This window comes from Apteryx rowi, unplaced genomic scaffold (assembly GCF_003343035.1).
Source record: "Apteryx rowi isolate R43461 unplaced genomic scaffold, aptRow1 scaffold_207, whole genome shotgun sequence".
NCBI classification, from domain to species: Eukaryota; Metazoa; Chordata; class Aves; order Apterygiformes; family Apterygidae; genus Apteryx; species Apteryx rowi.
The window spans coordinates 246400-272009 of NW_020448386.1; the positions used below are offsets into that span (position 1 = coordinate 246400).

At 38.8% G+C, this 25610-nt stretch overlaps 1 protein-coding gene across 1 annotated transcript in view; it reads right to left on the reverse strand.

The window, feature by feature from the left end:
- The window catches only part of TRPM3 (transient receptor potential cation channel subfamily M member 3), a 279898-nt gene that overhangs the window by 81607 nt on the left and 172681 nt on the right, over positions 1-25610 (reverse strand). Inside the window, exons 7-8 of the mRNA XM_026064041.1 lie at positions 13607-13781; positions 4410-4533 (exon numbers count right to left, since the gene is read on the reverse strand). Coding sequence (XP_025919826.1) covers positions 4410-4533; positions 13607-13781 — 299 coding nt within the window. The remainder of the gene's footprint in view (positions 1-4409; positions 4534-13606; positions 13782-25610) is intronic.

Consider the following 25610-nt stretch of genomic DNA (forward strand, 5'->3'; position numbering starts at 1 on the left):
TGTAGTAACTTGAATTTCAAACAGTTAGCAAAAAACTGTCATGGTAACAAAAAAAMCCCCAAAGTTTACCAGCAGGCAGCACACAGTCTTTATCACTGATGTTACTTGTGCCATCTTTTAATTACTAAGGTAGTAAGATAGGACATTTCCTGATTCATGGCAAACGTCTCTGTCCAGCATATGGAAATAAGATTAGGTCTATTCACTCTTAAACTGCTATTTTCAAAGCATTAATTTTATGACAAATGTATCTCACTGCAACAAGCGTGGTTTTTTTTTCAGGGACATACATATACCTCTCTGGCTTGCCAAAGGGGTCTTTCCCTATGCCCGCCCAAGGAAGTTTCCCTCTTCCTCTTCTCCCTGCTCTGCAGACGGATGTGTTCAACTCACTGGAAAGCACACTCAGACTCAAGAAGTCATATCACTTTCCTGGGAATAAGGCACTCCAGCAATATGCCAGTCTAAGCTGTAAAATGTTACAGTACTCCTGAAACAGTGGAGCAGCCTGTACTTGCCAGATAACTCAAACACCAGAATTACTGTCTTCGAGGACAAATAATAAGGCTAATTTATTTATTAAGACAGAAAAAAGCACTCCTTTGTAAAGCTGGAAACAGACTTTTGAAGCATAACCCAATGCAACTTGCGTTCAGTCACTATCTGAAGGGAATTTTCTTCTACTCTGCTGCTTGAGGGATTCCCTTTCTAGCTGCCACTTGAGTACGGGGCTGAGCGAGGACTGCAGCCGGCGATGTCCCTGCCAGATTGAATCCTCAGGGAACGCCCTCGCCTGCTCTTCACACGCTGAGTTCAGAATAAAAGTGAGAGATCAGAGAACAACCTCAGAGACAGTCTTGTTCCTCTCCACTCTCTCTGTCATTTCTTATTAATTTATGGAAGTCCATTTTTTTTGGTGCCTTTGGACTAGTTGATATAGAATGCAAAGGTCCCATGTGAAAAAATCTGTTTTCTTTCCTTAAAAATCCCCCCTTCCCCTCCTCCCCAATTTCTTTTTTCTTAGTGGCAGACAAAGTATCATTAAATTTGCTGTTCTTGCTCCCTCTGAAATTGCATGGAAGAAAAGGGAACAGGTAGAAAAAGTGCTCGTAGTAATTTTTGAAAAAAGGTGTTGAGTGGACTTTACAATACTATTTCCTGCACAGGTATCTGTGGTGAGCCTTCATGCTCTTATTTTAGTAACTACTTTGGGTAAACATTTTTAAAGAATTCTTTGTACATGTAATGGTAGTGAATCTCCATAAATTATATATAAGCCACTCTCCTGCCCTTGAATTCTACAGTTACAGGTACAGACACCTATATTCTATTTAATTTTAAATAGGTTTTTGTATCATATACCTCTCTAAGCTCAAATACATTTCTGAATATAAGCTCGGATGCATACAGTGCCAACACAGCTAAATTTGCAATGTAATTAAACTTATTAAACAGAGAAGTGAAATTTGCTCTGTTTTGCAGATCTAACAGACTTAGATCTCTCATCTGCTATGGCCTCACCCTATCATCCAGTTCGTGTACTCAGATTTTATTCAGCAAATGAACTTACTCTTCAGCAAATAAACAGAACACTGCACATCTAATAGTAAGGCATACAATTCAGAGGCCATCTTTAAAAGTAAATGTCAACGTGTCAGAACTAGAAACACCCCATTTCCTGTAAAGGGGGTAACCTTTGCTGTGATTTTGCTTTTTCTCTGACCACCACAGTTCTGTTAGGTTTATAAAAGAGATGTCAATTGTTCATACATTCTAAGTAGGCACAGTAGGAAATCTTGTTCTCAAAGATAGATTTTTAATTCCTTTCCACAGACAAACTTTCATTTTCTTTCTCTTTGGAAATTTCCTCTACGCATCTGTAATTCAACTGTATTTATGTACTTTACTGTAAGAGCATTTTCTTGTCTGTACGTATTTGCATTTATTTGTTTAGTTGCACACTGTAATATGGCAAGTTTCTCCCATGCTGTCTACTTTGCTACTTATGAATTCAGCAGCCACAAAATCAGACAGCCTGGGAGACTGGACCCATCAGCTTAGGAAAGATAGCTGTGATCAATTTGACTGCTGCTGAGCTCTAATAAGAGACAGTCCTTTGCATCTTCCTTGTGTTTGTCTGGTTTGGGAGAGGGAAGATCTGAGCAATGACAATGTCAGTTCATCAAGCAGTGTTTTGTCTTACACATGACAAAATCAGAGGGTCAAGCCAGAGGAAGGAGAAGAGCTGGAGCAGATGTGGAGATAGGAAACATCTGGCTGTGTAGAACTGGTGAAGCCTCCACTCACTCCTGGTAATACTTCATGCCTCCAAGGTCATCTGACTCCTCTGGCAATGCTACCTTCACCATTACAAATATTGTCATTCTTCTAAATTCATCTACATCATCATGAGTCTTAAAGGACATTAGCTTAACAAGTACACCGCAGGTAAGAAATCTTTTCAGCTTACCACCATTAAAATTTGCACTCTCTGAGTGCAACTAAACTACCTGAGAGAAACAGCTGTTTTAATGTATTCCCTTTGTTTATAGTTGGGTTAGTGTTACAAACGGAAGCTCGAAACACCTAACTATGGACAAACCATCTCCTGGCTGCTGGCTTTTCACAAGAGAGGTAGCTGAGGAGTATAAATGGTGACAGAGGTGACACATCTGCAAAATAACTTTTAACAAATGCACTACCTTGCCTGGAATAAAAATCCTGACTTGATTAACACAGGTGAAAATTCCGTAGTTAAATTCGCAATGGCAGAGTTTGTTCAAAGCCTGACAATCAAATCTGGAATTAGAGGCCCTGCAATAATCTAGAATTGCACATTTTCCAGAGTCTTGGTAAACTGATGTCTCTCTATTTCTCTCTCTTTCTCTCTTTTTCTTTCTTGATTTCTTGCTTTCTTCCTTCCCTCCCTTCCTCCCTCCCTCCCTTCTTTCCTCCTTCCTTCTTTCATTTCTTCCTCTCTCCCTCTTGTGTAGGTCCTGTACATGTACATTATGATTATTAAAACATTAACATAAACGGGCACATTTGCAGCACCAAAGCTGTATGAGGCACAGGGTTATTGTTTCATCTGAATTATGACTGTGGGAGAAAGCAGTCTGTGGGGGATGCTGATAAATGGATAAATGCCCAGGTCACCTCCATCAATCATCTGCTTGCTGTGCAATGGCAGAGTGGAGCTGCACACTGCTGCTATGTCTTTCCTGCAAAAGTTGTCCTGGACAGCCCCCTCCTGCAGTTCCTCAAAGTAAATGCTATGTGCTTATGGTATGTATAAATGCTTAGTTATGAACGAGGAAGGCTGGCTACTTTTTGATGGATGCATGAGCTCCTGGTTAGTGGACAGGGTACTGCACTCTTGGCAAGTTAAATTGTATAAAGGAATATCTTCTGCTATTTTGCAAAGCTCTGGCTAAAAGGAACAGCCTTCCTATTAACCCTTCCTAATCATTACTACACCCATATTCAGTGGTATCATTCACTCCACGTCCTCCTTTTAACTGAAATTAAAAGGCACAAGAGAAGATGAAGTTACAGAGAACTCAAATAACTTCAGAAAAAGAAACACCTATGAAAAATGAGAGTCAATCTTTTCTCTTGAAGTTACCCTACACAAAGTGTTGCAGGCTCTCAACAATCTGGAATTTCAGGGAGCTCTGATATGAATTGAAAACAGATCTTAGAAGAAGGATTAAGTTACAAAACAGAAAGATGTCTATTCAGCCAGTCTGCAAGAAATAAAAGCTACTAGAATTTAATTCCAACTGTTTTAAAATGTGATTTTACTTCAAAAATGCTTCTGCAAAAGCAGCCTTATGGCGCTCCCAGAAACTACTGAACGAACTTGTGTTCTAGAAAGCATAAGTATGTGTAGAGGGATAGCCTGCCACTGCAGAATAGGATCCTTGGAGACAAGACGTTTTCTTTTCCTTTCACGCATCTCCATAACAAAACAATAGCCCTAGTGATACTTATGCAACTCTACAGTATCTTTAAAATATGATCCCAGTGACAGATATACAATTAGGCTTTCTTCTGAGGGCTTCTATATTTGAAAGTGGTAGAATTTTAATCACAATATGCCTGGGGATGACTGAAAAGTAACAATATCCATGTCCTATTAGCTATATTTTTTCCTGTCAAAGTAAACGTAGGGGAATTTACAGAGGGAGTAGAACTGTTGGAGTTCACTTAATATCAGGAAACAGATTAAAGCAAACAAAAGTCTAATATGGTGATCTGATTTGGGACTACTACACCCTTCCCTTAAACCATTTAGAGTCTAGACCACCATAATCAGATTTGTAAAATCCTTCAGCAGGCTCCTGAAAGACTCAATCAAAACAATGCATTGAGCTTTCTCTTCTCAGCTAAGGAAGGTCTGAACGTACCAGCTCCTTCTTCTTCATGCACTCCATGAGGATAATGAAGAGATGCTGTGCCTGTGTTCGGGTATAGGTAAACGTCTTCTGGATGGTAACTAGCAATTGGTCCCTCAACGACTCATTGATAAGTCTGAAATTCAAAAAAAGAAAAAGAAAAGAAAAAGCAAAATTCTGTTATTAAAATGGTCAGTAAAAATGTTCATAAGGGAAAATGTTGCAAATTCAGGCAAGTAGGAGTTAGAGAGCAAAGCACTGAAAGTTGTTCTGGACAGACTTGAAGGGCAGGAATTGCTGAAAGCATCAGAGACAAACTTGAAAACATTGTTCTAGAAAAATATGTTGATCATCGTGTTGAGATCCCTCATCTCCCAAGTCTTTATTTCAGTTCCCAGATGTTGCGGGACAGGAGGTCATTCAAACTATCAACTATGTGAGATTTTCTAATGAAAACAAGAACCACACTGTTAGCCTGGGATTTGAGGGACATTAGCACATCTAGTTGAACTGAACACGCATTTCTATCAGGGCATTAACAGAATTTAATTTATAGTTTGTTTTATGAAACGGGGTATTTCTATATTTCTGTTGTCAGTGCTTTTGTTTTTAGCTTTAGTATTCCAATAACTTCATCTCACAACACTGATGTAAGGTAAGAAAAGAATAAAGATTATTGCCCTGCTCCTGAAACCACCCAAAGAAACCATTTTGCTTTTGTTTATGCTGAACTTCCTGAAGTTTAAAGAGTAACCATTTTTATGTGCTTCCTAAGCGCTAATGTTAGTACTTGCAAAAAGCAGGCCAACAGCACAAAGAAATTGTAATATTACATGGAATATTAGTAACTGAACTACAGCCCTTGATATCAGGAAGCCTAATCATCAAGACTGTTCTAGAGGAAACACTGTTCTTCTTAATGTCTTAAAAATTAGTGGTTTCAATAATTTAGAACATGTATCCTTTGAAATGTGAAAACTTCTGCACTATAGCAGTTTTTCAGATTAGCTGAGTCAGAATGTTTTAAAGGATAAATCAATGTTAATCATCTGGGGATATGAATATCAGTAAATGTTCATCAGTCATATTATATAATAGAAAAAAAACCAAAGCTTTATGATTAAAGCCCTGCAGCAACTGCAAAAAATTATCAGAAGCAGCACAGTATCTAAAAGTCAGTGTTTGCTTATGGCAGCTGCTTTGGGATAACAAAGATCAAAACCCTATTTATTTCGTACCATTGGTAAATGTCATCTGTACCTCTCTGGAGCAAGGAAGCCTGAATGAGACTGCAGGAAATTCACTACAAAATTGAGTTTTAGGTATGATTCAAATATCTTGTCATCATACCTAGAGCAGATATGTCATTAGAAGGGATAATTAATGGGTATAGGAAAGAGGGATAGAAAAGAGGTGCATAGGAGAATATATATATTGCCATATGGAGTGCATATGTTCTCTACTCTAAATTGGACTGTTGGCGTAAATATCTTTGTGTTGAATAGGTCTTCCACTCCACAAAGAAACCTGCAAGACATATGCCAATTTGTTAGGATTAAAACGAATTAAAATGGGGTTTTAGACCTCCCCATAGATCACTGTTCTCTCTACACTTTCTTATGGACTATTCTTGAAAGGAAAGTTTCCCTCTGTACATCTTCCTTCCATTAAAGAGTGGTATGTCCCTATCTGTGCTTTTCCCTAGGATCCTGGAGAGGCAACAACACTGCCTTTCCAGCTCACTCACTGTGTAAGCACTCATTCCCCCAGGTGACCCACTTTCCTCACAAAAAGGGGGCATACGATGAGTTTGGTGGAAATCACAATCCCTCTTGCTGGGGGCAGCAAGGGGAGATGGCAGTGGAAGACTTTCTGTATGTGGGGGAACAAGAAAAATAACCTGACCTACTGTGTAGAAGGAAGGATGCTACAAGCACATGAATACATGAAATAAGGTGTCTGAGTCCTTTGAAACCTGAGTTGTGTCTAATGCACCTGTTTGCACAGGCAGAAACATAGCTTCACTTCTCATTGAGAGAATCAGCTTGGAAAGGCTGACACCTTGAAGAGCATTCTGTAATTACAGCCAGTGAAGGCCTCCCCAGTCTAACATGTTTTGTGCTGCAGATTGGTAAATCATATGTGATGTAAATTCTGAATCCCCTTCGTGGGGCTTCAATCAGTTGGGAATTTGCTTTAACCAAGAATACTGCTCTTAAAAGGGTGTGGAAAGGAGCCATCGCTGTAAATATAAGTGGTTCAGAACTGAGCATTTTTCCATCCTTCAAACTAAGAAAAGGAAAAGGGGACAATCACGAGGAGTGAGTTTTCTAAAAGCATCAGCCAGAGAGTTCTAAAAAGAGGTTTAAATAAAGTTCTTATTTCCACTGGAAACAACATGAAGTGCATGACAAAATACATACTTGGAAACATCTGAAATCAGAAGCTTGAACCAGGGAAGCATTTCACAAAGGTTTCCAAGGATCCTGGGATAAAGCTCATCCTATTTTCTCATCATGATTGAATTTTCTTAAAAAGAAAAGTTTAGAACCCAAACCTGAAGTTTTATTTAATACAGTCAGCTTTCTCTCAGGCTAATACACACAGAAGCAAGAGAAATTTGCTTTGACAAGCATTGAGTGAAAGCACAATTAAGTCCTCCTGGTTTGCTTCCAAGGCTTCCTAAGCAATCATCACTTTTTTTCCTGAATTATAGCTATAGGAAACCATATCATATCATAAGTTTTAAACAGCACGTGAAGCAAACTCCATGTGAAAGCTATAGAGTTCTTTTGAAAAATCCACATAATGAAGTGGTTTCCTAATTACAGGGATTTACATCTCAAAGTATCACTGCTCAGAAGCTTGTTGTCATCTTGTTGACTTATGCAATTTTCTAGCTTTATAAAGTACATATTTTAATGTCTCAGCTCTACAGCAAGGCTTATTTTCCTACTCAATGTCTTTGTGAGACAGAAAACTTGAAGTAATTATAATCAAAACTACTACTACTACTACTACAAAAAAAAAGCAAACCTTTTAATAAAGTGTACATAGCTGAGTTAAGCTTTGTGGAAACTGAAATCATTCATGTCAAGACTATACCACGCAGGAATCTATTTATAAAGTTAAACGCTATCAAATCAAAGATCCCAATTATGTAATCCAGCTGGGACAAATACAACCTGCACCACATTATCAAAATGTCTAAATCTATGATGCATATATCAAACCTGATGCATGTAAAACAGGCAACTTCATAGAGCACTGTGAACAAAATAACTTGCAGGTGGTGCGATGATTTATCCATTAGGCAAAACCAACCATATTCACTACACATACAACAGTAACATGCATTTTTAATATCACAAATTCCTGATTTTAGGCCCTGGGGAAAAGAGACGGACCCTAGAATCTTTTGATTTTAGTTTTTACCTAAAACATAGGAGATGCTCAACACCTAACATCAAAAACAGTACATGCAGCAGTCTCCACCACACGTTATAGGTCTCCATATGCATAAGGCTCATAGGCATCATGCGCCTCAGTTTACCAGAGCAATATTCTATGATCACCTCTTCCTTCAAAGTCAGCATACTCCCTTCTAAGAAAACTGTATGCTTCATATTTAAAAACAAACAGTGTCAGATGAAGACAGTATTTTTATCATCTTTTTGCTAGGCTTTGATATAGAAAATATTTTTCAGTGTACCAATAAAGTCCTGTTTTGGGCATTCTGGTGACATAACTCCCTGAATTCTTTAATTCGTCATGGCAGCAATATTGCAGGTAGCTCGCTCATGCCTGGAAAAAATTTTCTACAAAAAGTCAATTCAACCTGTTCTTTTCTTTTCCCACATGACTAAAAGCTGTTCTTTCATCCTCTGTATACCTAGGACAAGCCTATTCCCTGTAAGTTTAGGTACCAACTACTTTATTTCCAGAGGAGCTGGGTTGCTACATTATATTTGGATGGGATTTAGGTACCTACTTTCAAAAATCTGACATCTAATCTGGAACCATCTACATCAGTTTCCATTAGTTTTGGAAAACATCTGCTCATAAGTGTTAAGAGCAATTTTTTCTTTTCTTTTCTTTTTTTTGGGGGGGGGAAGGTGCCAGTATTAGTTTTTAAAAGCATCAGATCATCAAACCTGATCTTTATGATCCTACCACAGGAAAAAATGGAGGAAGATGTTTTGTATTCATCAAGAGAGGCCACCTGAAACAACTGAAGTCACAAACTAAATAAAGTGTCATTCTAGTTCTGTCCAAAATATTCTGGAAAATTTAACAACAAAGCAGAACTCCGTTCATTGCTTCAGGTGATCCAGTAGAGACAGATGACAGCATTTTGGCATTCTCCCTTCTCATAAAGAAATCTTTTTTGAAGTCATGCCTAATAACTGAGGAGATAATAGACACTCCACTCATTAACACCACAGTCTTTCAGGCTCATGGGACATGATTTTGGAGGGGATTTGAAAGATCTGGTCCATAGCCAGTTCCCTAAATTATTTAGTCATTTTTCTCTAGAGATCTGGAGTTGCACAACATAGTGGAGATGTACAATGATTATGCTCTAATCAGATTTCTAAGTGTAAGTTGGATTTCTTTAACTGACTGATATTGAAAGGCTTTGAAATTTTCTAAATGAAACACTGCCATTCAGTGAACTGCACATAATTTATTTCTGATTTTTCATTTATGAATTCTTATTTTTTTTAATTATTCTTTTTATTCAGGATAAAGGAAGTTTATACATAAAATGTCTCTGTGATGTGAAAACTCTTTTCTGTCCTCCTTTATGGGAAATTGAAGGCATTTTATTTTTTAATTATGATTTGCACTGTTGACAATTATACCATATGTAAGAAACATGACCAGAGCCTCTGTTGATATTTATTGTGGTTGGAATTGTAAATAAGGCATAGTTGTGCAACTTAGCGGGACTGACTGAATTTCTCATACCTTTGAAATTCACACATTTTACACAGTATTGTTCTGAGAAGAGAGAGAAAAGCAAGGTAATTACTCCTTTGCTCCATTCAAGCAGTGATGAATCCTAGGCATCTAAATGAAGAAGAGGCGCTACTGGAATTTATTCGCGGGAGGTTGTTTTCCGACGCCATTTTTGCCTGACTTCTGTTTATTGAATGGCTCTCCCCTTACCAAAAGGGAGTTGGCTGTATTTCAACAAAGAAATTACTTGTTTCTATGCATTTTTTTGCTTTGCAAAGTGCTTTGTTACAAGAGAAAGGGACTGATATAAATGTATGCAATGTGAAAACAATCCTACAGAATAATTCAGATGCAATACTAAACATCATGGTGGACAAAGAAGACAGATATCTAGCCTACATTATGATCCCTTTTACTCAAAGTGAAAAATCTCATTTTTTGCCTTTTTTAAGATTTAAGTCACATGCTTTGGTTATGAAGCCTAAAAGCTATGCCATGGAAGAGGTAGAGACAGATTGATCCAAAGGCAATCTTTAATGAGTCCCACAAGAGGATATATAGCTCATTTAAAGCAGAGAGAATGTTTTATGTTTCGTTATGAACATCAGGCAAGAAGTACATTTTTATTACATTGAACTGAATTCCTTAAGACTCTCATGCTTGCAGAAGTAGAGCTGATGGAATAATTAAGACACTATAAACTGAGCTGGGAGACTGCATTCGAATATTGCAAGTCATTTCCCATTCTGTAAGGAAATATTTGTCTAAGGAGTGACACAGCTTTAACCTAGTGTTTCATCTTTCTCTTTTTAAATTCAGCATTTAATTAAAAAATTCTCTGAGGATTAAAAACTACTACTCAAAGATTCTATAAATAGTGGTGATTTACAATCATTTTACTCTCAGCTTATGCTTATATGCAAGAAAGGGAAATGAGAAGACATCCTTGATTATATAGTCAAAACTATTTTGGCTTTGTGTGGAGAAGACAGATATGAACTACTTGGATATTCACTTTCATAGTTTGGGTGCTTAGTAGGGGACTAAATTTGGGGGCTTATGATTGCTCCTATGTTCTCAGCACTCAAAGCACTTCAACACATTTTCGTTTTTTAAGTAAATGAGCAGGTAAGTACATCAGAGCCTGTAGGTCTTGACCTTTCAGTTAGGGACAATACTGATAAGCAGCCACAAAGTCCCTCTTATTCACAGCATGGGGAAGGTTGCATTTAAGCCTATTTCTCATTTAGGTGTTCTCCTATCCATAAATTGTTTGTCAAGTAAGAAGATGTAAAGGGTAGTGGGAATGGGGCTTACTATTGAGACTGTTGTTTGCTTGTAGCAAAATGGAGCCACCCTGTACATCCTTGAATGCTCTCTTCAAAATTTTTTGGACCAAAGCAATATGTGTTCTCCAACACTAAAGTTACGGCAAACTTAAAAAAATGCATTAATACTGCATATCTGATATTTCTAGTGCTCAAACCAAGCCTAGTATGAAATACTGAATATTGGGCTTGCATTCCCCTCACTAAGCTGAACAGACTATTTTTGAGAGAGAAAAGGCACTTAGCCCTCAGAATTGACTGACCTTCAAGACGTCTTTTCTTTAAGGTATGCTTCACAGTTCCTTCTGATCTATTTCTTACTCCATCACACCATTGCAGGTAGCCCTTCTGCAAGTCAGTGCTGGCACAGGTCTCCGCGCGGTGCTGGCTTGGGCCATCACTGTATGCTGGAGCGGGCTCCTTCCACTGCAGCCCAGCAAAGTTTTGCTTACAGTTGCATTACACACTGGGAATCTGCTGTAGTGAAATTTCCTCCTGTCGTACTGAGCAACTGTTTATTGCAAAAGAAACCTAAAGTAAAGCCTTAAAATAAGGCGGAGTTTCCAGCTTTTTATCTCAGGTCACATTGCACAGAGGTACTGCACCTTGCATAATATCAGAAATGTTTTTTTTCCCTGCTGTGTGAAATCAATTTGGAAGGACAAACAAGGAGGAGAGAAGGCAGGTACAGCACAGCTCTGTGAAACCCAATACGAAAGGACCTTTTGGGTGGATGACTGCCCAGCGCTCTTCTTTAGGATTTCTTGGACAGGAAGGATTGGTGCCACACTGACTGAAACTCTCGTCCTCCTTCACCTCCAGACATAGTTCTGTGCCCATGGAAACAAACTTTCAAATAAACTTGAAAACTCACAGCAGTGCTTAGTATGCACATACACACATTCTTATTGTATTTGTAGAAAATGAGTCCATTTCTTGCCCGTAGTGAACGAAAATTTAAGACACTGAAAAAACAGTGCAATAATATTGACATTCAAATGCAGAGCCTGTTGCTGACATGAATGATGGGGTTTTTGAGTGATTTAGATCAGATGCCCAGTGCATAGCAATGAGAAGCTACACTATGGCTTGGAGAAGACTCTGATTTGCAGCCAGAAGCCAGAATTAAAGTAGGGTTTTGTTTTTTTTTTTTTTACTTTATAGTCTGATCGCATAGAGAACTGGAGAATTAAATTCTGACTGCAATTTGGATGTGCTACATGGATTTATACTCTAATAGACACAGTTCTGTGTAACCTACTTAGATTCCCTCCAAAGAAAAAACTAGTAGCTGAATTCAGTTAATGTGCCAATTATTCTGTATTCTCCTCATACTGCTAAACATTATTCAAAAGTAGGTTAATATAATCAGAGGGGGGAAAGTATTCGCTCTGTATATGAAGTGTAATGTATTTGAGTAAAACTATTTTTATGAATACAAATAATATTGGTGTTTCACTTTTAGTATTCTTAAAAATAACATTGTACTTTAGACTGGTATTTTCAGAAGTGGGACAAACACATAGAAATTCCCACATATTATTCAGCGCAGACTAAGCAGCGCAAAATATTTTATGCCGTATGATAATACTGCAGGCATGACCTGGAAAGTTTCAAATGGAAAGAAGAACCACAGGCTAGAGAATAGCAGCAGAGAATAGAAGACAGACTTGAGCATCTCAGATAAGAAACCACTTGCTTGTTCTGCCTCGAGCGAATAGTATTCCATCATTTGCTTTTCTTATAGGTGATGATGAAATAAAGTATATCTGTTTTGTTCTTGCTATATTCTTTTCATGATGACATCAAAACACAGAGAAAGTAGACGGAAACACTGTATGTACAAATAGAGCAAAGGGATAAAACGTCTTTGAGTAAGGTTTTGTTAAAGATGTAAACAGTGAGGCCACTTAAAACACAGGAACTCCTTCTCAGGGATTCAGAGGAAACCCAAGATATTCAGAACTATCCCAGACACATCACCGGAGTAAGCAGGAACCTGAATATAAAACTCATTTGAATATTTGCTGCAAACTTTCTTATTCCCGTTAGGAATTTTAAGTTAAGGAAGCTTCATGATCACATTTATTTTCAAAATATATGTTAGATTAGAGCTCAGTGTATATGTATTTATGTTTTATTATTTGCATAATGCTATTGTAGCTCTGAATACTTGTCTTTACATATGCTAATAAATACAAAAATGTGTCCCCTCTCAGTGAAGCCTGGATCTGTGCAGGTCAGTGCAGTCAGTTGGAGAAAAGGAGCATGAATTAGCTCTCAGTAATTTGTATCCAAATGGATTTTGGTTCCACCTTCATGTGTTGTTTTAAAATTGTTGAATAGTGTCTTATTTATGCTACTCTGATTGCATACATGTTTGTGGGAAGAGGAAAAGAACAAAGAATATTAAGCATTTAGGCACTTAATTATAACACTCACTTGGGATCTTGCAAAGTGTATGTACAGGCTGGTTCAACAAAAACACACTTGAATTTTCTTTAATAGAAGCTCAATACTATTCTTGCTTCACCTTGAGTCTGAACAGAATGGTGTAGCAGGGCTAACACAGTTCAGTGCACAAGCAGCCATGTGTGAATATAGACAGGCATGCAGAATCTGGCCCAAAGGACAAGGCAAATACAGACTGGCTTATATGAACATTTAGGGATCATGATGATTTAGGTAGGGCTGCCTGAAACCTGAAGATAGCAGGAATTCTAAGGAATTTCCTTAGTTTTGCTTTAACTTCTTATTTTCTTGGTCTGCATGCCTTCAATATTTTACCCATATCAATGACAGAAACAGCCATGTGAGGAAGGGATTAGTTTTGCACTACAGTGCTAAGAGTTTCCTGGGCTCTGTGTTACCACCAGGCTGAACCTGCAGATGGAGGAGGCTCACTAGAACATGACTCACCCGCCTTCTTCAGCATATTTGTGACCAAAGGCAAGGATGTCAGATGCCCGGCCACTACCGTCACATATCACAACAGGAACAGGAGGAGTGTCTCGCAGGTACTCCAGAACGATGGAGATAACATTGGGACCTCCTTCCACAATGAGGGCCACCACTGGAACCCCTTGACCGATTCCTGGAGTAAAAGAAAGAAACAACAAAAAAAAACAAAACAAAAAGAAAAGGAACACAAAATGCAAAGCCAGCCAACCAAATAAAACATAACGGAAGACAGGAAAAAAGAAAAGACCCACACTGAAGTTACTGCAATGTGATCGTATAGTGTCATGTTAGAGAAAATGTCATTCAGCAAATCATAGATCTTAAGGACAGAAGGGAAAATTATGTTCATCTGGTCTATTCTATCACAAAAAACAGGATTTTCTAGAATTATCTTCTGCTTTAAGTAGAATATCTATGGCTGAAATACATCATGCATTTTTAAAAACATTGAATTTTGATTTAAAAGCATAGGGAAGCTATCACAGTTCTTCCTATCTTGTTCTGAATCATAACATTGCATCTTGCTTCTGATCTAAATTTTGCATGTTTTCAGCTTCCCTTCACTGGATTTTCTAGTACCTTTGTTTTCTATTTTAAAATATCCTCTATCATTATATTTTTGTTCCCTTGTTAGATGCTTTTAAGATTGCAGCTGGATAGCCCTGTAACCTCCTCCTTGATAAAATAAACATCTTATGTTCCATGTCAATGCATTAACTTGTTTTCCAGTTCTACAATCACTCTCATGCTTTCCTCTGAATTATCTCCAAATTTTCCAGCATATTCCCTGACTTGCAGACCCTAAGCTGGACATAATGCTCCAGAAAGAGCTGAAGCAATGCTAAGCATGGAGGAGCATCTTCATTTTCTATACTTGTACTGTAACTAAATGGGAACTCTCTGCAAAAGTTGCAACACAGACTTTGCCAGAAAAGACTTTTGGATTTATAAGATGAAAATCTGAGAGCATGCTGGCACTTAAATGACTGACAAAACCTCTATGGTTGTCACTTCTTGACTAGTGAAGATTGGGGTCATTCAAAAGGACCCAGGCAATAAACTAACTGAACATTTTCTGTTAACATTTCTTGTCCACACAAAGGCTTTTTTTTTTTGAAACCAGGTTTTCCTATGAAAACTACATGCATTCTGCACAGAATTTTGATTGAAAGAAAAGAAATGAGTCCCCCAAAACTTAATACTTGGGTAGGGGAATGTTGTATGAGGCTAGGCAACCATGAGTTTTAGTTTAATTGCCTCACATTTCCATTTACAGGGAGGCAGGTCCACAGGGACAAAGGTAAGCCTGAAACACCTGTATGTTAAGTCTTGTTAGACTCTATAGAGACATTCCTGAATCAAACCATACGGGATATTAACCAAAGCTTACAAGGATTTGAATTACTGCTAAAAAATGATGAGAACTGTTTTTTGTTCAACCCCCCCCCCCAACAGTTCTTACATACAACAGCAACAATATAAGTACCTTCCGAGCCACATTAGAAGCAAATGTTGCATTTATTGGAGACTCACAGCATACTTCATTAAGGCCATACTCTCCTATCAGATTGTGGCTCTTTTATTATTATAACTTAAACAAAGTGTGTGCAGTTTACTTATCTTATAAAACTTTAAGTAGAGTTATAAAACAAGGCTAATGAAAGAGTGAAAAAAGGGTGGAACATAACAAAGTGATTAACAGAATTATCTGTACATAGCTCACTAGTTACATTTTTTGTTAATATGAAGGATTTTCCTGAATTGCTGCTCTACCTAATCATTATTTGGTAGTTAAGTTGTTTTCAAAGGTGTTAGTGGAAAAGCAGGTCTAAGGAAAGGAGTCAAAGGATTTAAGCTAAAGATGAATTCACAGAACCACAGAATCACAGAATGGCTGAGGTTGGAAGGGACCTCTGGAGATCATCTAGTCCAACCACCCTGCTCAAGCCCGATCACCTAGAGCACATTGCACAGGACCATGTCCAGGTGTCTTTTGAATATCTCCAGAGAAGCAGACTCCACCACCTCTCTGGGCAACCTGTGCCAGTGCTCTGCCACCCTCACAGTAAAGAAGTTTTTCCTCATGTTCAGATGGACCTGCCTGTGTTTCAGTTTGTGCCCGTTGCCTCTTGTCCTATCACTGGGGACCACTGAGAAGAGCCTGGCCCCATCCTCTTGACACCCTCCCTTTAGATATTTGAACTCATTGATAAGATCCTCCTTCAGCTCCAGGCTGAAGTGTCCCAGCTCTCTCAGCCTCTCCTCATATGGGAGATGCTCCAGTCCCTTCATCACCTTCGTGACCCTTCGCTGGACTCACTCTAGTAGYKCCAYGTCTCTCTTGTACTGGGGAGCCCAGAACTGGACGCAGTACTCCAGATGCAGCCTCACCAGTGCTGAGTAGAGGGGGAGGATCACCTCCCTCAACCTGCTGGCAACACTATTCCTGATGCACCCCAGCATACCATTGGCCTTCTTGGCCACAAGGGCACATTGCTGCCTCATGGTCACCTTGTTGTCCACCAGCACTCCCAGGTCCTTCTCCGCAGAGCTGCTTTCCAGCAGGTCAGCCCCCAACCTGTACTGGTGACTGGGGTTATTCCTCCCTAGGTGCAGGACCCTGCACTTGCCTTTGTTGAACTTCATGAGGTTCCTCTCCGCCCACCTCTCCAGCCTGTCCAGGTCTCTCTGAATGGCAGCACAGCCCTCTGGGGTATCAGCCACTCCTCCCAGTTTTGTATCGTCGGCAAACTTGCTGAGGGTGCACTCTGTGCCTTCATCCAGGTCATTGATGAAGAAGTTGAACAAGACTGGACCCAGTACTGACCCCTGGGGGACACCGCTAGCTACAGGCCTCCAACTAGACTCTGCACCGCTGATCACAACCCTCTGAGCTCTGCCATTCAGCCGGTTCTCAGTCCACCTCACTTTCTGCTCATCCAGACTGTGGCTAGATTTGTGCAGATTTTGGCTAGACAAAACTAAAATTAGTCTGGTAAATTTTGGGTGCATAAATAAACTCATTTTTAGCCTACTTAAAACTGCATGCCTTAAAAGTGCTTTCAACAAATTTGACAACAAAAATGGAATTTTCTGACAATCATCTAAATAACAAGATTTTCTTCTGATATCAGTGCATTTAATATGATACAGCTGGTTGCACTTGAGCATGTCCAAAAGAACCTCATTTCACAGGTCTGTCTAAGCTTTTCTTTGCTGCTAAGTGACAAGAGAAATGTTGTTTATAGTGATATCTAGGATAAGAATAAAGTTTTTTGTATGACAGTGGCTAACAGAAGAGGAATAAAAAGGAAAATAACTGAGCAGAATATTTCTCTGGGTGAAACATCCCAACATAACCACTAGATAGACTCATGGTGGCTGACAAGACACATTTTTCAGTTAAAAATTTAGTACATAGTTGGACGGAGTTATTTTATGATTCCATTTCATTCCATTTCTTCAGAGCAAAAAACATTTCCAGCTTTCAGGAAAGTGCTCTAAACTGCATATCTCTGAATGTTATGTTATGTTATGAGCTTTTCAAGATTCATTATGATTAATTTCTGAGCTCTGACAGCATCCACAATGTGCAAAAGGAAGTTCACAAACATAGTGGAAAAAGAAATCTACTCTGAGTATCTTAAAATTTGAAAAAAGATGGTGAGTGGGAAGTATCACATTCTCAGTTTTCCATGATGTTCCCCACAACATTTAAGTTATTTCTAATATTATATTCATTTCAACATAAAAGCTTAGTTTTTATGTTGAAAAAAAAGCAGCTTAGCTGCTTATATCAAAGAAATCTGCTCCTCAATAACTTTTGGGCATGCAACAGAACTGATTTGAATTAGTCTTTTAGATGATTTGATACCAGAAAATCCTGGGTGCATTTTTGCTGCCAAATATTAGGAATTTCAAAACAAATACAGAGGGTATATAGAAAAAATTCAGTGTGTAGGAAGATATCTACCTACTATTGTTGAGCAGATATTAATACTGCATTTGCTCACAATTTTGTGTGTACGAAACTGTAAACTGACAATGCCTTGCCTTACTGTGAACCAGATTGACTGGAAAAATGTTGGAATATGTTGCCAGATAAGACACCACAGCTGACTTTGGGAAAGAAGGCTTTAGATGAAAACTCTTAGACTGGTACTCAAAATATTTTTCCTTCTAGATGTCTGTATCTCCTTAGAAGCCCTTGAGTCAGGAATTCTCTGCAAAAGCAGCGTTTCAGCTTGTCCTCTAGCACAGGCACTGTAACAACAGTCCACAGAGAAGGGGCTGGAGGTGCCCGATATATCCGTAGGGAGCCTCTCATTTCAATCCTGCCATTCGGTAGGTGAATGTCAGACTGGGAGGTGAGATGCTAAATCTGAAGGTAATACACTCTCTTCTAAGCCAAGGACATTGCCATTATAAATAGAGCTTCTTCCCTGAGTTGAGACTGTCAGAAAGGAGGAATGAAGAGATGAAACCAGGCTCACAGAATCTGGGCTAAAGTACCAGGCTTGCTGTCTCCTATCACACATCCAGAAAGTACCAACTTTATGCCAAGAGTTAAATTGGACAGTCTAAGAAGTCAGCTAGAAAGAAGTTTTCCCTTCACATTTTTTTATTATTCATATTTTGTTAGCTGGAGAGAGAGTGGAAGTAATATTGTCCATAGAAATATTGTCCATCCTGAAATTGCAGGTTACCGTTCTGATAATAGGAAAATGTACTATTATCTGGGAAAAATCCTGAACATTGGTGATGTTTTCCAAACATATAAAAACAGCAATTCTTTTTCAAAGAGCCAGATACTCTTCTATTTCTTAGAAGACAATAAACAGCATATTACCCAGTTTATTACATCCTTTTTAGAGAAAGACTCATCTTAAGCTTAGCTGATTTTTTTAATGTCTGAAAAGTTATGGTGTTTTTCTGCCTTGTGATAGTTACATGCAGGATTTGTTTTTAAGTTTACTAAGTTTACAGGCAGTAGTTTTTCCAGCATCTAATGGATGAGCTTTGGTTTCAGCAAATCCTTTGCCTTTTGGAAAGCACAGAAACTCTATTGTCTGGCAATATGCAAGTAACAAGTGGGCTTGAGAATGGCTCTGAATGCTGACTACCGTGTTATCACTGCTATGTTTATAACATGGTTAACTACACTCACATTTCAAGACAGTAAAGTTCTGATCCAAAAATCAAAGTTCAGAATTCTCAGAATTTTTATTCTATGTGTTATCCAAAATAATTCATAAGCCAGCAAGGAGATTTTTCTCAAATTTTCAAAGGAAATAATTCAACCTGAATTCAAAAGCAAGCATGTGAAACATCTCATCCAAACTTGACTATTACTATTTCTCATTTAATAAGGCCTCCAAGTCCCATACCAAAGTCTTAGCCTCCTTGCTATGAATACAAAAAGACAAATAGTCTGTCATGATCAAGTTAAGAGAAAATGGACAAAACAGTATTCTCTTCTTTCCATTTTACATAGTGAATCACCCAAAATGAAGACAAAATAGTACAGAAGACCTGGGAGTTAAAGCTGGTTGGGTCTCTGATGCACATCACCATCTTAATTCCTAAAGTTATAATTTGCATTTAGAGCATTTCAAGAATGAAAGCACAGATGACTAGATTGGTGTTTCCCATTGTCCATTGTTGTGGTTGCTGTTTGTGTAATATTGTAAATTACACTGTAATATTGGACAAAAGATGTATACAATCATCCTAATGCTTCATTACTATACTGTTGCCTTTGTGGCAAGCAACAGAGTAATGAGAGACACTCCAGCAGTTGTGACTCTATGCAGGTATGTAAATACTAGGACGTTCATTCTAATGTGCATTACTGGAAGCTTGTGGGCTTTAATGTTAATACACTGAAAAAAACTGTTTTCCCTTTGTGATAACAGTGTTGCCTGAATATGTAAGTTAAAACAATAAACTAGAATAAATGAGTGAATCTGGAAGTGGTAGCAAGTAAAAATACTACATAATGTCAGTGCAGTGTGAAAAGTGATTTTAAAAAAACCTACCATGTTTTGCAGAAGCCTTACTTTGTTCTCCCAGATCTTGGAAAAACATTAATATTTTATGCTACGAGCATATGTATAAATAATACATAACAGGCTTATAAATTATTACTAATTCTTTTTATGAAGAGCTAAACATGAGTTATCCATTGCTATATGGACTGACAAGTGAATAAAATGCCTTATTTACTATAGAATGCCATTTACTACTCATGTATGTAAGTGTGCTTATAAGAGTAAGTGGGATGTATCGGTATATTTTGAACTATTTCTAAGATCACCCCTGAGATCTGTGCAAACAAAACTGAGAAGCTCTAGTTCATTATCCCTGACACAAGTTTCTAATTTCTGTATCTTAACACTGGGTTGTAGGGTAGGTGTATCTCAGCTGATTTTCTGCAGGCCAGACATGTTGGTGGGGATTCCTCTAGACCCGTTTTCTTTTTATAACTGGAAATTTTAGCCAGGGGCTTTGGTAATTGTTTGGATTTGTCTGGGATGCCAGAGCCCATGGCTGTCCCACCGGAGTGACAGCACAGCGATACGGATGGAAATCTCTCTCACATCTCCCACACAATGTGCAGCTGTGCAGCAAGTTCTCCAGAAGGTGGCAGCGATGGGAAAACATCAGGCTTGCAGCACATGTGAGACAGAATCATGATGGACATGCTGAATGGGTCCAAGCCTTCCCAAACGGTGGGGATAGTGAGTCTTCACGAGCATGTCCACAGTGCATGTGCAGTCAGTCTATGACATCCCAGGTCTTTGATTAACAGGGAACACAATGGTCATTTGTGCAGTGTGGAAATAGGACTTTTGACCCTTCCTAGAAGTCCTGAATCTACTGCAGACAGGTATACGCTGCACTGAAAATCCTAGACAGGGACATATAGGGCAACATGAGTCTGGAATGGCTTATCAGTTCTTCATGAAAGCACGCATATTCTCATGATCAAGGTGTCTCTACAGTTTTACACAGCACCACCCTCCAGGTCCTCCAGGTTTGCTAAACTTCCTTGGATCTAGACAGACTGGGGCCATGGGGTACAGAAACAATCAGGTTTCCCCAATAGTCAAGTCATCAGCTGCCGCGCCCTTAGCTGAGATAACGAGATAATGGGCCCTAAACAGAAGAAAATTTCTAGGACAGGTTTTATATTTTTTTGAGGCCTCTAACACCACTTGCATATACCCTGCAAAAGGTCTAGCATTTGTGAGCAACTGCTTCATTTTCACCTGCAAACTTCTTTTAGAACTGTGACTTTTGCAGGAGGTAAACTCAATGCTCTCTTAGTGGCTAACAACTAAAGGATGCATACATATGTGTTAGTGTGCCTGCAAGGGCTTGCAGCTGCACAGTGCTGTTGAAGACATGTAGGCAGACCGTTCTGCACAGGCTCTTTTGCAGGTGCTCAGTGATGGCCACATGGACTTCATGAAAGTGAAGCCTTTCATATCCTTTCATGTGCAGTAGCAAAATTAATTTACATAAAAAACCAGACAATTTCAAAATTGTCCTGTCACATAAAATTTTACGTAATGAGGACCTCTGTTTCAGGGACCACACTGTTCTGGATTTTCCTGCCTTCCTATTCTGCTTTTTAGAGAACATTTCAGATTGTTCCAGCTAATAAAAAATTCCTTTATTACAAGGAATGAATTGCCATCTTTTCCAATGATTTTGAGAAAAAATTCTCTCTGAACTTTGCTTTTTTTTTTTTTAAACTATCTGCCTGTTAACCTGGAATTAAAAACTCTCTGAGCTCCAGGATTGTTTCATAAGTCTTGCACTTATGCCACTCCATTTACTGACTAATGATTGCACTTGCTAGGCGGCTGTGTTGCTCTGAGGTATGACCCGATTCCCCCCTTGGCTGCAGCCTAAACTAGCATTTACGGCTCGCTCCATGGTGGATACCTGGTTTAGTAAGTCGACTTAAGTAATGACCGGAATGGTAAAACAAGTAGAAATACACTTTCTTTTAGCGTACTGGAGGTGATCATCCTTCCCCTTACAGAGATGGTTTACCTTGTGTACACTCACACAGGACTACTTCAAATGAAGATGAGAATGAGAAACTTCATAAAGTAAGGTATTAAATTGGCAAGCAATTAGGCATTGAAGTAAAATCTGGGTTGAGACGTTCCATCCTAAGCAGAATGCCCAGTGAACACTTTTAATACAACTGTGTTATGAATAGGGATCTTGATATTCACTATAACTTGGTAAATTCTAAAGAGTGCATTTGGATTTGTTTTTCTTTGATTGCTACAAATGTTTCAGATGAACAACAGCTGAGTGTCATGTGGATGAATATTTACTAAATTGAAATGAAAAATTAATAAAAAGACCATGAAAATACTAGTTTATACATGCGATGCTGCTAACTGGGAATAGAAACACCCAAACCGCTCTGCTCTGCATACGTGAGTCTTTAATCCTAAAGTGAGTGCCAGTGTAACAAATCCACAATTACATCAAACAGATGACATGTTTCCCAGCCGCAGACTATTTATTCAACAGATGCAATTAGAATTCAAGACTTCTTAATGACATCCTTTCTTACTGGCATTTAGAGGAAAATCCCATTTAATTGTCAATGGAAAACTATCTTAAGAAGGTGTTGTGAAGATTAGTCAAAATGTTCATGAATTTACAGACTTTCTGACAATTTTGAACTACATTTCGATCAAATCCAATCTTAGCTCTAACCTAAGCATGTGATGTGAACTAAGATTTTTGAGTAAAAATCTACTAATGAGCGTAATCGTTCATTCTTGAAACAGGGTAAAATGACATTTCCCTCTGAGCTTTTTGCAGAGTCTGAGGATTTTGACACCTTGAAAATGAAGCTGGAACTTTTGGGTTCTGCGAAATTGCATAAACAAAAGCAAAGACAGTCCTTAGCTCTAATAATAGAGAAGTTTGTCTTAAAAGTCCAGCTTACGGGGCATTACTACACTCCATGGGGCTAGGAGAGTAATCAAGAGTGTGAGACTGTCTTGCCTTCTGGACTTCTCTGTGGCACTGCCTATGGTCCCTACTACCTCAGAAAGGCTTCAGTGGTAATAGTGAACATCCTGAAATAATCCAGATCCTTCTCCTAGATTAAACTGAAAGGAACGTTACAGGTCAGCTACTTTTTTTCAATCTTCGGGCTCTTCCAGAAACCCCTCCTGAGCCATATGAAATACTTTTGTCTAAAATACCAATAGCAAATAGATAAGAGCATCTGCATATCTGAAGCTCTGCTTCTCCCAGCTCTGCAAAAGCTTTCCAGCCCCAGGTATCTACTCTCCACACTGGCTGCTCTTTGTTTAATGAAGAGCCTCTCGGTATTTAAATCCGTACTTTGGTGACCTGAGAGTTTGCCTGTCCTTTAGCTGCTCCATCCTGCACCCACGTTCCAGCAGAACAATTACCTTATTCACTATGCAGCGAACCCCTCCACAACAAAGGGAACCGACATTCACAGGAGGCTGGACCAGAATGGGTCTCATCACCCAGAGAGACGGGAACTTCCTTCAACAGCCATGTTTGGAGCAAATGTAATTTCACTTTGCTGCTCTTCATACCTTAAGCCCTCCCTTCACCCCACCCCTTATTTCCTGTGGCTTCCCCAACACAGTACCTGTTATTTGCTTATTCTAGATAAGGGAAAGATGAGACAGACAGATATTTTTTTTAATCCTTGAAAGGACCATTCAGTAATGAGAGCACAGAAACCCTCAGACAAAAAAATAAAAAGGAGCTCAAACGTGAAGCTTCTCCCACCCTCTTCTGAATAATTTTAATAGATTTCTAATTTAATAAATTAAGTGGAACTTCCACTTGATTGGAGGCTCATTACATGCCCTGTGTCTAGAGAAATCAAAGTGACCTGGAAAACTGATACAGCAAACTCTGAGAATATTCTCTTTCTCCAGTTCACAGAACTAAAGGATTATGTGTGACAGAACGACACAGAACTGCTACTAAATAAAGGAAAGCTCACAAGCTTTGGACTTGTTTTTGCTTTTCACATTTTTTTTTACTTTTCTTCTGCCTTAGGCTCACTAAACCTCATTTGTTATCATTTCCTTTTTCTTTTTCATGCTTCTCAGCCACATCTTCAAATTACTGTTATAACTCTTCTTTTATTCAGCTTTACTATTTCCTTTCTAGTTTGCATTCATTCTCCTTGTTCCTCTTGTTATGGTCACTTTTATTCTGCACTCTCATCTTTCTAATTTCATTTTTGGTATCCCAAACATGCTTTCACCACTTCTCTGTCTCTTCATGTCTAATACGCAATCCCCTTTATCTCCTCTATTTTGAATTATCTTCTTTACTGAGAATATGATCTGTATTTATTTGTCTTTGTCTGTTCTCCTTTCTCTTCATGCTTCATCTCTGTAGTTTCCCTCTCATTTTGATTTATTCAGATCTCCTTCCTCATCTATCTCAATCCATCTTATGATAAATGTGTGATATTTATGTGATATATTAGTCACGCTCCCTCCATTCTCCTCATTTTCCGGCTGTCTACAGCCGAACTGTCTCTGCTGCTCTCTCCTGAAGAGAAGAATCTGACAGCTGGCTGGAAACAGCACCTCTAAGGTTTATCTACCTGTAACTGCCTTTGTTACAGGTACAAATAAGTTAGCAAAATCAATAACACAAATGCATCTACCCCAAAAAGAACAAATTTTTCTGGGAATGTTTAGCTGCCTAGGATAGGTCACAGTATGTCCTCCATCTTCATCAGCAACAGAGCTAGATTTCACAGAACTAAAGGATAGGTCACTGGCAGGCCTCTGCTTTAGTCCCATGGTTCACAAACTGTGGTAAATACATCACACATGCAATTTAAGCCATTTGAGAGTGGTACCCAACCTGGTGTGGAGCAAGAACAAACGTGGCCATTGGCATCTGTACACTGATCCTGCCGGATGTGGTACTGACAGACAAGCCTGTGGACTTGACATCTGGACTGCATCTTCATTTAATGTTGGACCAATGCTAAAAACTGCTCTAAAGGACAATTTCGAGTGATGGTAATAAGAAAATCTAATGAAAAATTTGTGATCATGGTACCTTCTTTCCATTTTCACAATGATCTCTGCAAAAGGGCAAAAAGTTTAGAGAGTCCTAAAAACAGGCAAGACATGAGAACGGTCTATGTAAAGACTAAAAGTTAGGATTTCTAAGCCTCAGAAGCCAGTGACAACTCCCTTGGTGGCTTCCTACAGGATGCGAATATATTGTTCAAAGAGGGCATTAAGTTCAAAGACACACACAAGAACCTTCATGGATTTCAGTCAAAACATAACCTGTCTGTCCTAGTGGTCAACTGTTTATTAGGCCAGTACTACAGGACCTAACTGGTTTCGCTCTTCTTGGAGCTCATCAGCTGTAGGTAACGGCCTAAGAGACTCAGAAACAATAAGAGCTTCAATAACATTCCCAGTCTGTCTTCTCTACCTTGGTGCTTTTCCTGGTTCCCTTTGGATGTGAGCCCTATAACATATGGCAACCATCACTTTACAAAGTTTTCACAGTAACAACCAACTTTATAACTGTCCCAGATTACATACTGAGGAGTTTTTCCTTGTTATATTTTGCATATTTGTCAATATAATGGGCACTGTATGATCTCATATGAAGCCACACATTTATGTAGCTGTAAGGTGAGACCATGAACTCTTCTATGAAAATCAAGTCCATGAGAGGAATGAATGGATCCACTCGCACCCTTTTATGCTTATGTTTCTGTGCTTCAAGAAAAATCACAGAATCACAGAATCACAGAATGGTTGAGGTTGGAAGGAACCTCTGGAGATCATCTAGTCCAACCCCCCTGCTCAAGCAGGGTCACCTAGAGCACATTGCACAGGATTGCATCCAGGCGCGTTTTGAATATCTCCAGAGAAGGAGACTCCACCAT